The sequence below is a fragment of the Aulonocara sp. 'chitande type north' Nkhata Bay genome, linkage group LG19, assembly GCF_057382095.1.
Source record: "Aulonocara sp. 'chitande type north' Nkhata Bay isolate Kocher_YH1m ecotype deep benthic linkage group LG19, A_spYH_male_GT1.1, whole genome shotgun sequence".
Classification (NCBI taxonomy): domain Eukaryota; kingdom Metazoa; phylum Chordata; class Actinopteri; order Cichliformes; family Cichlidae; genus Aulonocara; species Aulonocara sp. 'chitande type north' Nkhata Bay.
The window spans coordinates 6,169,914-6,187,448 of NC_141362.1; the positions used below are offsets into that span (position 1 = coordinate 6,169,914).

The window sequence follows — 17,535 nt, forward strand, 5'->3', positions numbered from 1 at the left end:
GGTGTTCTGCAAGACAGCAGGGTATAATTCCTGATTCTGGGAGGATTTTTTTGTGTTTGTTTATTATGTTTTAATTCAAAATTAGGAATATTTCTTTATTTTTGTAACTCTCTGGAGTTACATGTTTTTTACTCAATGCTCTGCGCCGGGTGTTGTCTGAATGTGATTTTTTTTTTTTATTCCTTCCTGTTAGTAACATTCAGGGAAAGCCTGAATGCACCATGAGCTAAAACAATGTTTTCTAATGTCAAGGCATCAAACACAATTCACCCTCTGACCTTGAAATTTACATTCCTCATACCCAAGCAGATCCTCACATACTCAGGGATGTGGGAAACATTACACCAATGTGGGACACTTTGAAATTACTAGTACACTGTGATTTGATTCCCATTTGTCTTCCTTTAAGTTAACACATGAGATTGAGCTTGATATTGATCATCCATTCATTCATTTTCTTGATCGCTTGACCAGCTTAGGGCCATTAAAAGGATGGAGCATCTCCCAGCTGTCACAAGTTGAGACACAGACTCACCAGTCTATTATTGGGGCAAAAAAAAAACTATTTTGAATCACCAATTAATGTAGCAGGCATGTAAACCCAGAGGAAACCAACAGTGGCAGATGCAAAGACCATGCAAAGTGGATCCAGAAAGGCTGCTGCAGACCAGGAGGTTCACTACAGCACCAGCGTTCTACCAAAGACTGACATCAAAAAAGGAAAAGCAAAAAAAGAGGGCAACTTTGACATTTCAACAGTCAAATCATCATTAATAGTCACTATTATGGCCAATCAGGCCAATTTGGTAACATGGAGGACAGAATTTAATGTGGGGAATGAATTTATAACCCTCCGGGTCACTGATCCCCATTTCCAAGGACATCCCCTCACACAGCTGACACTTTAATTCTCAGACTGATTCAAAAGGACCCTGACCATTCTCACTGTTAATCTTATTACAGCTGTCCAATTCTGTAGGTGGGCTTCTGTCTGTCTCCCACTGTCTGTCACCCGGGGACGGGCCCCCCTGGTCGGTTGTTTGTCCCTGCTGCTGTCCGACCTCAGGTACTCCACTGGGGCCACACTGCCCGGTTCACCTGTCATCCAGGAGCCCGCCGCACCATCACCTTCCTCCAGCGGTTTTTCTGGTGGCCCACCTTGGACAAGGACGCCAGGGAGTACGTTATGGCGTGCGCCACGTGTGCCCGGAACAAACGTCCCAACCGACCACCCGCCGGGCTTCTTCAACCACTCCCCACGCCAGGACGGCCATGGTCTCACATAGCGCTGGACTTCGTTACGGGGCTCCCACCGTCATCCGGTAACACCACCATCCTCACTATTGTTGACCGTTTTTCTAAGTCGGCTCATTTCATCGCCCTCCCCAAGCTCCCTACAGCCCTGGAGACCGCCCAGCTGCTCACCACCCACGTCTTCCGGCTTCATGGCATTCCGATGGACATCGTTTCCGACCGGGGACCCCAATTTACCTCTCGGGTTTGGAAGGAGTTCTGCATGCAGATCGGCGCCGCGGTCAGTCTCTCTTCGGGCTTCCACCCTCAGAGCAATGGACAGGCCGAGCGTACCAACCAAGAGCTCGAAGCGGCACTCCGCTGTGTCGTCTCTCTCAACCAGGCCACTTGGAGCGAGCAGCTCCCCTGGATTGAGTACGCCCACAACTGCCTGACCTCTTCAGCCACTGGACTGTCGCCGTTCGAAGCCTCATTGGGCTACCAACCTCCCCTGTTCCCGGCCGTGGAGGGTGAGCATGCCGTCCCATCAGTACAACATCATTTCCGCAGGTGCCGCCGGGCCTGGCGGTCCACCCGAGCCGCTCTGCTGCGGACGGCGGAGCGCAATAAAGAGATCGCTGACCGCCACCGGATCCCTGCGCCTGCCTATACAGTTGGGCAACAGGTATGGCTCTCCTCACGCTTTGTTCCCCTTCGTGCAGAGTCGAAGAAACTTTCCCCGGCCTTCATCGGTCCGTTCGAGATTGAGGCCCTGGTCAATCCGGTATCCGTCCGTCTGAAGCTGCCTCGCAATATGCGTATCCATAATGTTTTCCATGTCTCCCAGGTCAAGCCCGTGCTCTCCAGCCCGTTGTGCCCTCCTTCCGGGCCCCCTCCGCCCGCCCGGCTCGTGGATGGGCAGGAAGTGTTTAACATCACCCGCGTTATGGACTCTCGGCGGCGGGGGCGGGGCGTCCAGTACCTGGTGGACTGGGAGGGCTACGGGCCAGAGGAACGTTCCTGGGTGCCCCGGTCGGCGGTTCTGGCTCCTGGTCTGCTCTGCGAGTTTCACCGGCGGCATCCGGGTAAGCCGGGTGGGTCGCCGAGGGGCTCCCGTTGAGGGGGGGGTACTGTCATGACCCTGTGCCTTCTCGGCTGACTCTGTATGGCTACAAGTGTTTTTGTTGTGCTGCATCTCTCTCTCTCCCCTGCACTGCGCTCTACCGGGGCGGAGTCATGACGGCTCCAGCCCCTGGCTCGAACACCTGCAAGCAATCATATCACTCACTTCTTAAGGCGGCTGCTGAGAGTGCTTCCTCGCTGGATTATTGTGTAACACTCGATTCTCGCCAGCCTGAGGACCGCCGTTGGTGAGCTAAAGCCGGAGTCCGAGCTACCTGAGCTTCAGTGGATTTTGTACATAGCCCTCTTCTTCCCGTGCCTGTGCTTCCCGGAGACCCTCTTCCTGTGCCCCCTCACCTGTATATATTCGCACCTGGTGTCTGTGTGTGTAAATAAAACGTGAACTTTAGTGACGGTCTGACTCCGAGTCCCTCCTGAGCCTGACAGTTACAGCAGCAAAGTAAAATGTTGCCTGGGGAGTCGAGGGTATTAAGAATTGTAATATTAAGGCAATAAAGGTGAGAGAGTGAAATAAACCTGAGTAAAATAAAACAATAAAGAAATATTAAAGGCGACAGAGCCACTTTATAGCACTAATTAAACAAGCAGCCATGATAGGAACTTATCCCCAGAGCTATTGGCATTTCACGATATTCAATATGACAGATATGACTGATTAGTTCACCAGGCAAACCTCATCAATAATCTGCCTGCCAATCAAACGTGACCTTTTGAAGTGAGGTGATGAATTAGCAGGGCCAGTGGACAATCCGATACTAGCCTTCCAATCCATCAAGGTAGCTTCATTGAAGGGGCAAAAGTGGATGTTGGACTGATTTTGTTTCAACTTGTCATCTTTTGTCTAAATGAAAGTGCAGAGATCTATCTCAAAGACTGGCAGTAAAAACCAGCTACAGCAGTGAAACACAAACATTCCAAGTTTTACTTTTGGCAGGTTAGTTTAGCACCCTTGAGCCATTCTATTGAGGTACAGGCAAAATCTACTTTGGAGTTGTTGTGTTATGCCCCGCCCACATCACAAGGAAGTCCTGGCCTATTCTTACTGATAACTGGCCGACGTTGTAGGTTCACTGAGCTCACTGTGGCCTCCAGATTGTAAGAGCTCGCCCAGTTCACTCTCTTGAACTTTATTTATTTTAGTTGTTTTTTTAAAATTATACTTTATTTAAGTGATCATCTTATGCAGGCTGCCTCCCTGTCAGACACCTTGAGCCTGTTTATGGCATTGCTGAAAAAAGCAAGACCCTAAAAAAACATGTCAACTGGATGTTGGCATATGTTATGCACAAATCTGTAAATATTGTTTAGCATTAAAGGCGGCCTCAAAAATGTGCAAGTAACATATGCCTTATGCTCAAATACCCTTCCTACTATCGCAGGTGCTTTTACACAGATTTTAAACTGAGTGCAGAAATGTTGATGCTTGTGATAAGATCAATAGTTAATTTTGTCATTTGCACAGTTTGCTGTGGATGACTTATGTAAAATATGACTTAGCATAATTTCTGCATTAGGCACACTTAAAATCCTTTCATTTTATTTTATTATTTTTTTATCGAAAGTGTACCTTATAATCCGGTGCGCCTTATGTATGAATTCTGCTGGGCTTTACTGACCTCGAACCGATTTTATGTGGTACACGGCGCTCAAAAGTCTGTCAAAAAGTGTTTTAGTACAACTTTGATATGCTACGAAGCCGCAATGGTTGATGGATTGTCGAAGCATTACAGCTACTGTAGTCTCCTTCAGGTCCCATAGTCAAACGAACACTGCGGCATCACTGAGAGTTAAAAACTGTCTAAATTCTTTCACCTTTAATAAAATGATCAGCGTTGGTGCTTTACCAGGTGTATCAATTAAGTTTAACATCCAGGCATCCATGAAAACAGAATTTATTAAATTTAACAGAGTTAGAAGTTAGCAGGAAGTTAGCTCGCTAGTTTCCACCTAAACATGATATAGCATGTTCTGACTGAGAGATTTTTGAAAAAACTAAAACGTACAGCTCTGCTGTCACTTCCAACATAAAGAAGACTGAAAACTAAACAGCAGTGACGTTTGTAGGGTTACTGAAGTTGGGCTAGCTGGTATATAACGATGTGCTACGTGATCGCTAGAGACAAAGCTATGTTAGCATAACATAAACAGTGAAGCTAACTTTTTTTCCACTCAATAAAAGTTGGGTTCCCGATGGTTAGGGACAAATGTAATCGCATGGCAGGATGCTGTAAACCGACCAAACTTCAGTCAGGAGAACAACTGAGATAATCCATCCACAATACGAGGTTAGTCATTAATATACTGCAACAACATGGGAACAGAGCAGCTGCGAGAGGATTCAACATTAATGAATCAATGGTACAAAAGTGGAGGAAGCAAGAAGAATGAGTTGAGTAAAGTTTGACTTATCTGACTGCTTTGTTTCACTTAATGCACCTTATAAGCCAGTGCGCCTTATGGTCCAAAAAATACGGTTGTACAAGTATTACTGGAAGAAAATAGACTACACTTAAAGTCATGTGTGGGCGAGTCTCTGTACGTTCAGTGATGGAGGTTAAAACATTGTCTGTGTGGACTGGTTAATAAGTCAGAATACTTTGCTCCAATAATCGCGATGATGACGAAATGTTAAAGAGTAAACCGCCCACACAATCATAGAGCAAAATATCTCAAACAGAAATCAGTCAACATTCCTAAGAGTTGTTGTTTTGCTTACAGTATATTCGGAAAAATAGAAAACTGCAATGGCGTCATCATCAAAAATGAAGACAAAGAAGGATTTCTCTTTAAGTAGCAGGAGAAATTCCACTGCAATGTAACTGTGCTGGCATAAATTACCACCCCAGACTTAAAAGTAATTACAGGTAGTAATTTTTAATAAGGAATATTACTGTTTTAATACAGTCAGAGGTGTAAAAATGTATTGGATTGAGCATCAGAGGATACTTAGGAAGGTAAAAAATACCAAGCTGGTGCTCAGTGTGAAGCTGGATGTTTGCAGTAGAACAAAAACGAAATGAAGCTTCTGGAAAGCTCATTTTCATGGGATGAGAAATGCCCCCAAACTTGTAAATGACAGTAGAGGGAATGAGCTACATATGTATCAAAGCCTGAACACAGACAGATAACGTGAAGACTAGATAGGAATACCTCAATCTTCTTCCAGATATCAGGGTCTTTGTCGTGACTGTGAATGTCCTCCAGCAGCTGCTGCACCAGAGACGCGCATTCACGCCCTCTCAACGGGGGCAGGGTCAGCGGAGGCTGATGCTCTGCTGACCTTCGCCCCTCATCCTCTTCAGACTGCAGGTCACTTAACGGGCCCGACTCGATGCTTTCGTCCAGGGAGGGTGCAACATCGCTCGAGGAACTGGGGCTAAAGCGACCAAGCAGGTTTCGCCTGCGAGTAACCTGCAGGAGGATGCACAAGTCAACATTATTGGAACATTCGTTCAGCTTCAACAAGTTTTTTTTTTGGAGTTAAAACACACAAAGAAACTATTTTCATACCAGCGATGGCAGAGGAGAAGGAATGTCTTCCCCACTATCCACTACACTGCTCACATTGTCCCCGCTCTCTCCTACATCCCAGTCCGGGTTGAGCTCAGTCAAATCCCAATCATCCACATCCTGGGTAGAGCCACCTGGCCTCTGCAGTTAGATGTAAAAAGAGCAATAGTGGTTGCAGTTTAGATTACAATGATGGACAGTCAGACACAGTATTCAGGATCCTAGTTGTTAACTAACCAAGGGGACGGTCTGAGTCAGACTTTCTAGTTTCATAGCAAGCATTTCTGTTTTGCGGAGCTGAGCAGGGAGAGCCAGGAACTCTTCTGACCCATACCAGTGCTCCCTGTCTGGGCTGCCTTTGGATGAGACTTGGGGACCCTATCAGACAAGAAAGTAGGAAATAAACATACAGTGGAACATTGAGTACGTGCAGTTGTCAAACTTCTGTACTTGCTAACCTCGTCTTCTGTTTTTGACCACATAGTTCCTGATCTCAGCTCTTATTTAAACTGGATACTTGCAGGTAAATTGTGATTAGTATAGTACTGCATGCTTGTGATTTGAGAAGACATCAACTACAAAAGTTTCCACTACTTTAAAACATGATAAATTAATCAAAATGAAAGAAATGAAAACGAATAGATGTCGATTTAGACTGACTTCAGATGGCAAATAATTCCAATTAATCTGAGAAAAATGCTACCACACACACAAACGCTCTGTAATATGCCTCTGTCCTTCTCTGTCTGAACAAAACACAAACTTTTCTCCTAAACAAAGGAAATAATCTCTCACCCTCTGACCCTGGCGCTTTACAATCCAGACCGCCGCCTTGCTACGAGGCGGTCGGGGGTCCGACTCCTCTCCTGATGCTTCCAAGTCTGAAGAGAGAGCTTGCTCCCTCATGGGAGAAGGCAAGGAGGAATCAGAGTCCCCCTCACTATGTGTATGTGTCTCCTTCTGCATCCTCTCCATTTGATTTGATGTTTCATTCTGAGACTTCAGGTCCTGCAAAGGCAGGGGGGCGTCAGCGGTTGGTCTGGCCCCAGATGAGCTCCTATGGTCAGGCAGAAGCCTCTGTGCACTCCCACCTGAGCGTCCTCCGTATCTGGAGCTTGCATTTTTTCTACGTATGTTGCACCCATTCATCACCTGTAATGGAAATTTGAGTTAATGATGACGTTTCTGAAGCTCTTTATGTTCACTGGGTACATATAGTGGAAGAGAATTAACATCAATAAAAAGCCATCTCTGTCTCAATAGGAAGAAATGCAAGACAAAACAGAAGAATGTGTGGGTTTAACAAGAGATCCTTCTGTCTCTTCAGGTTATGAGGCTACCTCTGTGTCACGGCGATAGTCGTGACGCCAGCTGGAGTCCATTGTTTTATTACAAGACCCATCTGTGGATGCAGCCATCATCAACTCATTGCAACTCACTTACATTCTACAGTTTACCGCTGAGGCAGCAAACAAGGATGCCTACTGCTGTGTAGGCGGTGGGGTTTTGTATTTTGCTGCAGGTATACTATATTTGTGACATTCTCAATGTTCCCCAAGAAACAAACACGTCTCCTGAGATATTAAAATATATGGTCTTTATGTTCTGCTATTAGCCAGTATTACTTCAAGTATATCCTTGTGAATTGTGAAAGTTTTAAATTAGTTGTGTTTTCCTTAAATCTATATCCAGCTGTATCTGTGTAAAGATTAGTTACATTAACTATTTATTGCTTGTTGGTGCAATATTTTCTTACGAAAGTTAAGCATCCTGCCTGAAGTTTTTACTGTTTTGTTTTTATTTTTCAGAAATTGAACAAATGGTTTTCTTTGGCAAATCTTCAGTACATGTAGTTTTCACAATAGGTAAAAATGTCTCTGTTGCAGTTCTGGATTTATGCTCATTTCATTTATAAATGTTGTTACTGAAGTGAAAAAACAAAGGACAAAGGAGGACAAACCTGCAGGCTCTCGCAGGACTGTGAAACATTTTCCGGATAAACTGAGTCCAGTTCCAACCAGAACTTGGAGCGGTCTGGAGGAGAGGCAGAGATGAGAGACGGGGTGCTTCGGCTCAGCTCAGACTGGAACTGGATCCCTGAGACTGGGCTAACCTTCTCCGAACCTCCCACTGAGTCCTCCGCCCTGGATGCTCCATCTAGGAACATAGCAGCTCTCTTGGGAAGTGATGGTTGTGTGGGTGATACTTCGGTGCTGTGGAACTCACCCTGCAGGGGGCGCTTCGCACTTTCATTGTGGTTAGGCATGCCACATTGCATTGTGAGCAAAATAGATGAAGAAGGGTTATGGTTTGTTGAGTCACTGGGAGAAGAGAGTTCCGGTAAACTGTTATGGATTTTGTGGTTTGACAGATGGGGATCTCCACTTTCCTCAGATCTTGGTTCCTGGTTTGGGTCTTGGGTTTGGTTGATTTCCTTTAGGGTGTCCTCACTATTAGACTCTGCTACCCGGACCTCGGGTTCATCACTGGGACTGTAGTCACTTAACTCAAAGGCAGTGATACCACAGTCCAGAGAGAAGTAGTCTTGGCTGCAGCGGATAGTCAGCTGACCACAATCGTCTACCTCTGTCAGAGCGTCCAGGCGGGTCTAGATGAAGAAATAACCACTTTAATGTATCAGACAGACACTATCACTGTGAAATTTAACAAATGTATTTATTTCTTCTCAGTGTGATTCCAAACACAGTCAGTCTGTTTGATTGAATTCACTGAGATCTCACTGATAGAGGCAACTTTTGGAGCTGAGAAATACTTGATTTAAAAATAAAAGAGCGTCTAAAACATGAGATTTGTTCGTCTGTGTGTCTGATACCTGGTGCTGGTCCTGGCTGAAGGCCTGCAGGATGTCAGTCTGCCGGGTGTAGTTTCCGTTGGAGTCCTGCAGGCTCTGCAGCAGACGTTCTTTCAGGACCAGAACTGAGACTCTCAGCTGGTGCCACAGCAGCTGCACCGTCCTAAACCACAAGAGGTACAACGTTTACCGATAGCTCATGTGCATCGTTATGTATTTCTTATGAAACCCGATGACTATGAAAGAAGCTGTTTTTAACATTCTTACATTTCTGCTTTGCATCATTAATGTTTCAGACCGTTACTCAAAACATGCAATGTCATTTCTTCAGGGTTACACTGTAACATTTTGTAGTAACAGTATACTGTACATACATAGATATTAAATACTTTCCCACCACTTCATCTTTCTCAGATTTTTGCTTAGATTTGTGGGCAGATTGTGAGCTGTTGTAATAAAAGGGCACCCATTATTAATTAATAGTAGGTCTTAGATATATGAACAGAACGAGCAACTGGGCGTTAAAAACAGCTATATTCATTACTCTACTCTTTTTAACCCAGTACCTACATAATAGAGTTATTACATTGTAACTCTTACAATTATGCTGTATACTGTGTGCTGAAATTTAAATTATGTCTCATCTTGTGGAGACGAACCTGATGTCAACAATGATGTTAACAGAGTAGGACAGTAGTTTCAGAGAGAACTCCGTCTCCAGCAAGGCGTGAATCTGCTCCACATGATCTGAGATGTCCTCACAGATGTCCTATAGTCACACAAACAAGAGAAAAAAATCATGAAACATCAGAAAAGTGATCAAATAATAAGCATACAAACACATATACAAGCCATACCTGACACCAGTTACTCTAGTATCTATAAATCTAGAGGCACTATAGAACAAAAAAAATCTGCTGAGTACTACTGCTGAAAAAGCAGAACTGGTAAGGATGTCATATTCCCCCTTTTAACCATGAGTCAGTTCCACGAGGGACCAGTTCCATGTTTGTGTGCAAAAACATGGAAAACTCGTGTTTCGGGGAGTAACACTGGCTCTATATCACACTTGCTGTTGACTGAGATTGGTGAACTAAATTCAGAAGCTGTAAACCCGCTCAGATGCACAAAGACAGACAGACGGACTCCGGGCTAAAATAACATCAGCTGTCACAAACTTTTATAACTGAAGTTTAGTGATGTGATGAACATGCAAATTACCCACTTGTGTATCTCAACAATGCAGTGCTTCCTAAATTCTGCCTCAAAAGCATAAACTCTTCAGTTTTTGTAAAATGTGCGTGTTTGTAGTTAGAGGTGGTGTTTCGGAATTACATTGGGATAATCATTGTAATTACAAAAAACAACATGATCTAATTAAAGCACTGTTTAAGACCATTAAACACTGAGCACGTTGTGAAAAAGCGGCACGAAATTCCATATTTTTCAGCTCCAAACTTGTCGTGTAACATTCATATACACTAAATGTGTTGCGTTTTTTCTGAAAATGTATCGTCAAAAAACAAACTGTGAAAAAATGAAGTTAACATCAAGCAGTGATGAATTCCTAAACAAGAGAAGGAATAAAAGGAGATTTTGGGTTCGTCTAATTCTTATGAGACAATAGCAGCAGGGAGAATTTCACGGTTCGAGCCATGACTTGAAGCTGTGTCACGGCTGCGTTCGTACATATGTCAGGATGTCAGTGGGGCAGTTTGAGCTCTTGTGGGCAGATTTGGGACAACTTCTGAGGAGCCAGAGAATTTATTTCAGAGAACCGACACACCTGGAACAGCGTCTCGCTGTGTGTCTGAGGTAAGATACAATTATTTTACTATTTCCATCTCATTAGTTTTATGTACTTTTATTAAAGTTTTATATTTTCTTGCCATCTAACTCTGTTGTTACTGCTTTGCGGAAAGGAAACTAGTGCGCACTAAAATTAGATGACCTTTTTAGAAAGCAGGTGACCTTGTTTTGAACCCACTGCGGCTACTTTACATCCACCTCAAGCCGCTGAGTCACTGTGTTGCTCCATGGTGACCTCTCTGAACAACACAACACCTCCTGCTCTGCTACAGCCTGGATTAGGACACCGCTCGGCATGTGAGAATGTAGGTCACACACGCTGCCAGCTTGGCTCATGCTAAGTTTGGCTAACAGTGTGACCTGCTTAGCAGTGTTCCAAAATAAATCTGTATCTACTGTATGTGGGGTGAAGTGCCGCTGCATCAGGATTCCAGCTTGTGGTCAGTGTGAACATGAATGCTCAAACACAGAGTGCGGAGGACAGAGACTTTCATGTGGCCTGTATGACTGCAGAGTTTAGTATGCAGGTGTTGAACAGTGCTGACGTTTTAGTGAACTTGTCGGTTTTCTGGCTCCAGCTGACCAAATGTGAGCAGATTCTGGTCCACATGTGTCTGTCAGATTTAGTCTGACATGAGCGGCACACGAGGAAGCTTTCAGTCCATTTGTATCATTCAAGTCCAGCATGAGTCTGGAAACCAGTCAGGCTGTAGTTAGCAGTTGCTGTTGGGCTAACTGATCAAAAAAACAAAAATCTAACATCTTACTGGCCAACTAGTTTTATAGTACAGTAAGTCTAAACTTCGCTAACTAGGCCGTGGGGCTGATTGTGCATTTGCATGCTCAATTCTGATCTTAGGTTCTTCATTCATTCATTTTTCATTTATTTGTTCATTTTCAGGCACAACAAATACCTATATTGAACATAAAATACACAAAACAAAAATTGCCTGAAAAAGGAGTGGGACGAAGAAAACTTATTAAATCCCACCCCTATACTCACTCATCAACAAAAAAAACATTTCATAACTGAATACAGAATATATAAATTATAAATTGCATTACCACAGGTAACAGGCAGTAATAACTACAAGTAACAAACACACATACATATACATACATATATATCTACACACACATGTACATATATGTACATACATACGCACACTTTTTTATTTTTTTTTTCTTTTGGAATCCATACCAGCAATGGTAAGAGGACAGACATTACAGAGCACACTAAAAGCATCATTGAGTATACTGTGACCAGACCAACTGTTTGTAGAGAAATTTAAATCTATGAATATTTTTGCATTGTTTCAATTGTAAACTCAGACTGTTCCAGATTTTCACACCACATACAGACACACAAAAGCCTTTACGGGTTGTTCGAGTTCTGGGTAATTTGAATTCTCCAAAGCCTCTCACATTATAAACCTTTTCTCGAATTTCAAATCTAGTTTGTAAATTTGCCGGTAAAAGTTTAGTAAAAGCTTTATACAAAATTATGGATGTATTGTAATTAACCAGATCCTGGAATTTAAGTAACTTTGCCCGAAGAAAGAGTTTGTGAGTATGATCTAGATAACCAGCCTTGTGAATAATACGCAGTGCTCGTTTCTGTACTGTGACTAATGGATTAGTTGTATTTTTATGTGTTTCCCCACACTTCCACACAATATGTAAGATATGGAAGAACCAGGGTACAGTACAGAGTACGAAGTGCATCTTTATCAAGGTATGGTTTCACTTTGTTCAAAACTGCGAGGCTTCTGGAAATTTTGGTTTTTATGTGTCTGACGTGGGGTTTCCATGAAATTTTGTTATCAATTACGACTCCCAAAAATTTGTTTTCACTCACATTATCAATTGGTACACCTTCAATGATAATTGGTAATTCTACATTATATTTTAAATTACCAAAAAACATTGCTTTAGTTTTATTTATATTTAATGATAATTTATTTATATCCATCCATTTTTTTATTAATTTTAGCTCCCTGTTTACGGTCATTACAAGATCAGTATAATCATCGCTACTGAAAAATATGTTGGTGTCATCTGCGAACAGTATGAGTTTAAGTACTTGAGAAACATCAAAAATATCATTTATGTATACATTGAAAAGTTTTGGTCCCAACACTGACCCTTGGGGAACACCACATGCAATACCAAGTTTCTCTGAATGGTAATGCCCTATGCTAACATATTGTTCCCGACCCGTTAGGTAACTTTTTAACCAGTTACCAGCTTTCCCTCGAATACCATATCTTTCCAATTTATCCAGTAAAATTGAGTGATTGATTGTGTCAAAGGCCTTTTTGAGATCAACAAAAATACCAACTGCATATTTATTTTTATCCAGTGTATCAGTAATTTCTTCTACTGCCTCAATTATCGCCATTGAAGTGGTTCTTTGCGTTCTGAAACCATACTGACCAACATTTATTATTTGATGTTTTTCAAGGAATTTTTCTAATCTTGAATTAAAAAGTTTTTCTAGAATTTTTGAGAATTGAGGCAGTAGAGAAATAGGCCTATAATTGGTAAAACTGTGTTTGTCATTACTTTTGTATAGTGGTATTACCTTCGCAATTTTCATTTTTTTTGGAAAACAACCAGACTGAAATGATAATGCTTGATTTCTAATGCAGACATAAAATTACTGGCAACTGCCAGTGATGCACCTCAACCTCATAGTAGATGCACTTATGGTATATATTTAAAACTCCTAGGTGATGTTCAGAAAACTCACCATATAACCTTGGCAATACAGTATACACTAATTCTCCAAGTAAAACCTCAAAACATCCACAATCCCTCACTGCACACACAATGTTCTTGAACCCTTAGTTAACACACACACAGCAAGTTTCGTCATCAAAGCGCTGTCATGTCACTTTAAAACACTGGTGAAAATGTCACTGGCTTCAATAATTCACCCATAGCTTTCAAATGCTAATACACATACACACACATCACAGCGCTCAGCAGAGGGCCCATCATACCAAATTAACACAGAGTCTGCCACTAGGATCTGAAGTCATTTGTTAGAAGATCCTGAATCCAGGCAGAGTACTAGCAGCTAATGAGACCCCGCCAAGGGAGTGCAGATATATTCACAATGACAGCGTGTCTACATCAGTCTATATTTTTCTGTCCTGTGACCTCTTGCCATTAAAAATGTATAAATAAATGATAATGTCTATCCTTTAATGATCTCTGTAAACAGAAATCTGCATATGAAAATGCAAGATTTTGAATAGAGGTAGTGTTTTATGGTCTGAGTTGACCAAGCACCTTCTGTTTTCAAGCTTTCAAACAAGCTGTGTGAAGACTAAAGGAGGAACTGTATTTTCTGAAATGCCTTTTCCAAACCATTGGTCATTGTCTCAGCATGGTCTGGCTTTTTATTCTCTTTTTTTAATGCATCTGCATTTCTAAGCAAGATATTCTCATGTAATCAGATATTTTGGCCAAACAACTCTCAGCTAAGAAAACTGCCTAGTGTCCCCTCAGCCTAAGGCTAGGTTTACAGATGGATCTCTGAAATGTGCTGAAATTTTATAATATTTTTAGATTAAGTGGGATGAAAACCTAAATGTAAAAATAAAAGGAAAACTGGTTAAAGCTACTTATTGTGAATTCATGTGTTTAAAAATAGTTGCATGGGTAAAGCTAACACGAAGCATTGGGAAAGTGGCCCTCTGATACACACTCACTCACAAAGAGTAAACAAGAACAAACTTCTGATTAGCTTTGTTGTGCTGGAGATGGCTCTTCGAGAGTAACAGACTGACTTGTGACACTTAACTAAGTAGCTTTTATTATAGATTGTTAAGATGCTGTAAACGTAATGTTTGCCACGACGCACATTAAGTTTATTTTTGCTGATATAGATACAGTGTTGCAGCGTTTTCTTGTTTCTTATTGCCAGGGGGGTCCTATACTAAAACTTTCTCTGCCTCCTGGTGGTAAAAGTTTTGACTCACTTTCCCAAATGGTCATCTAAAAAATAAGGAAGGAGTCTAAATATTTGGGGGTTATCTTGGAAAAACTACAACAATTACTACAAGCTATTCTCCAGCAAAACTGATACAAAACCAACTGCTAACATCAGTTAGCTAATAATTCCGACCTTGCTCTGTTTAACAGCACTTGGGAAACACTTTTTAAAAAAATGAAATTTACTCATTCTGTCCCCATATGTATAAGAAGAAGAAAAAAGCTCAGTCTGCTTGTATCTGCCGATGAGATGTAATCCCAGAGGTGAAAGTCATGACAGCTAAAGGAGCACAAACAGCAGGAGCAGCTGAATTAGTGTGCAGGCTTTTCTGCTCTGCGCTGAAACTAATTATGAAATCATATGTCCACGCTTTGTTTTTCTGGCAGTTTATAGCTGTGCGGGACGACGTATTTTTTTAACTATGCATATGACAGCTTTGCACGGCAAGTCTTAAACAAAAAATGGCGTTTCAATCAAATTTTAATGTCCTTTTTCCATTTGCAGAAATAGAAAATTGATTCCAATTATATGTGTTAGCCACATTTCCCAGCTCTAGGCTAGATCTAGGTTATGTGACATATTGTTCCACACAGAGGAAACAGAAGGATTCACAACTCTGTAAAAACAACACAGAGAACTGGATGAAAGATTCACTGTTCATTGGATTGACAGGTGATTAACATTGAACAGCTTGTTTACACATTGCCAGTGCCTACATAAACTTTCATTTGAGTGTGTGTGATTCACAGTAATACATTAATGTATGCCTGCTAACTTTGGATTTCTGCGTGTGTTTAAAATATACATTTACTTCAACATCTTTATTTATAAAGAACTCCTGCATCACTATAATAGACAATCATTCGATCACAGCAACACGCACACACTGCACAGTTTTTCATGCACTCGAGTCACGTAGAGTCAAGACATGACCTGTCAATCACAGAGTCCATACATCCAGCAGGGTTTCTAATTGCCTAAAATCAATCTGAAGCAAGTCGACTTGGGCTTCAGCTCTAATCCTTGCTCATCCTCATCACCGCAGACATCAAGGGCTTCAGTTTGGCCGCGTTCAAACTGCATGCGACAGCTCGGCCTCATCCACACCCATTCGATCTAATAACCTTCAACTCCTTCACTTCAGCCCATCAGCGCAGCATGTTTTACCTTGGAGATCAAATACCGTGTGCTCCTTCTCCCCCTGGAGTATTCAAATTAAGCCGCTTCAAAGAAGGCCTGGACCCGCTGCTGCGATACAAAGACTTGTTACAGTAATTTTTTCAAAGTGGTAGCTTCTGCAAAAAGACTCCAAACTCTGCCTTTTTTTCGTCTGAGGCTGGAACTCTGCAGCGGTGTCTCTGCTGCTGGACATTTAAAAAACTTGAACTCTGCTGGAGGCAAAGAGCATCAATCAAAGTCCTCTGCAAAAAATGCTTCATTTCACACGAGTGTCTTGTGAAGGAGGCAAAGAAAAAGTAGCAAAATGTAACAGAACTAAGTATCTGAGTAATAAGTTTATACATGAGCCAAATGGCACATCAGTCAATAGCAGATGTACACGTGACATTACTGTGATTCTTTTGTCCAATGAGCACAGATTTGAACTTGGGCAAAAAAAAAACTGACTGACTTTATTATCAAAACCACTGATAAAGATATAACAATTATACTGAGATGTGGCAAAAAGTAGTGTTGCCTTAAAACCTTAAAATCCAGGGATGTCAAACTCGTTTTACATCGCGGGCCACGTCCAGGGAATTTCTTCTTTCTGTCAGTATAAGGAAATTTAACCACACATTGAATCCCGGTCAAACACAGTACTTACATTTGGCACTAACTGGGATATTTTAATATAAGAAAAAGAAATGCAATTTCAACAATATATAACAGTTTTTCTACACGATTTAAAAAAAATGCTGCTTTGGGATTAAATCATAAGAATTAAATCTGTTTTAAATTTTATCATTTTAAATTACTGTCCTTTCATTTTATCATGGAAATTTTTGTAAATTGACAGAATATCTTTATTCCTTCTTCTCTTACTGTGACTGTACAAATCAAGGAACAAGGAACTTTCTGTTACTTATTTGTTTAGCTATCTATATCTATCTATTACTTATTTATTTCTATTTATTATTTATTGTTGTTTACTTATGAAAATAAAATCTAAATAAAGTTTATTTCCTTCTTCACTGTCCTGAAGATGTACAGGGGCCAGATTGGAATCTCTGGCAGATCAATTTTGGCCCCCGGGCCTTAAGTTTGACACCTCTGGTTTAATCGCAGAGACAAGAGCCAAGCTACAGGGCTGAAAGCCAGCACTAAAGGTTCCTCTGCTGGCCACTTAAGGCTGGCTTCAAATACGAGTCAGTTCCCATAAGAGCATTAAAAAGTAGGTTTACAGCCTGGTATAACAGTTCGAGCCTCTTTTAACAGTCCTTTCATAATCACTGCATGGTGGGCGCATTTATTTCTAACTCACTGATATGGATACTTGTCAGGCTTAAAGTTACAGGTATAATGACCGACCGCTGCCAGGCATCTGCCATGTCTGACATCACCATCAACTCAAGTCATTGAACTGGACCGCTCCATCACATTTGAGCTGTTGGTGCCTTTATGGACCAGTTTAGTGTAATTACCTGACAAACAGCACGATCGGCTCTGTTGTACAAACAGTCCAAGAACTTAATGCTTCAGTTTTTGTCGAGTGGAATTCTGGCAATTTACTAATCTGTCAATAAGCACATGCCTGTGTCTGTCAAACTGCAGAAATAAATATTTTCCAAATGCTGCTTATTTGTAATGTCAGAATTTAAAGTTAATTACAACTGCAGGAAGCTTTCCAATAAGGACATACTTGAGTTTTACTTAATACAAAATTCATCAGATAAAACTAGGATTACAGGCCAAGACTGCGTTCGGTTTACGGCTATCATTCGGGCAAGAATGACTTCACATTTAAAGCAGTTAACACCGTGCCTTACCTTACAGGCTTTTTTCAGGTCGTTTTTTCTGATTCCTT

General features: G+C 41.7%; 1 protein-coding gene across 1 annotated transcript in view; it reads right to left on the bottom strand.

Moving 5' to 3' along the window:
• akap6 (A kinase (PRKA) anchor protein 6) overlaps nt 1-17,535 on the bottom strand; it is a 226,508-nt gene that overhangs the window by 170,963 nt on the left and 38,010 nt on the right. Inside the window, exons 4-10 of the mRNA XM_086275898.1 lie at nt 9,358-9,467; nt 8,720-8,861; nt 7,847-8,494; nt 6,682-7,038; nt 6,124-6,264; nt 5,887-6,027; nt 5,527-5,787 (exon numbers count right to left, since the gene is read on the bottom strand). Coding sequence (XP_086132024.1) covers nt 5,527-5,787; nt 5,887-6,027; nt 6,124-6,264; nt 6,682-7,038; nt 7,847-8,494; nt 8,720-8,861; nt 9,358-9,467 — 1,800 coding nt within the window. The remainder of the gene's footprint in view (nt 1-5,526; nt 5,788-5,886; nt 6,028-6,123; nt 6,265-6,681; nt 7,039-7,846; nt 8,495-8,719; nt 8,862-9,357; nt 9,468-17,535) is intronic.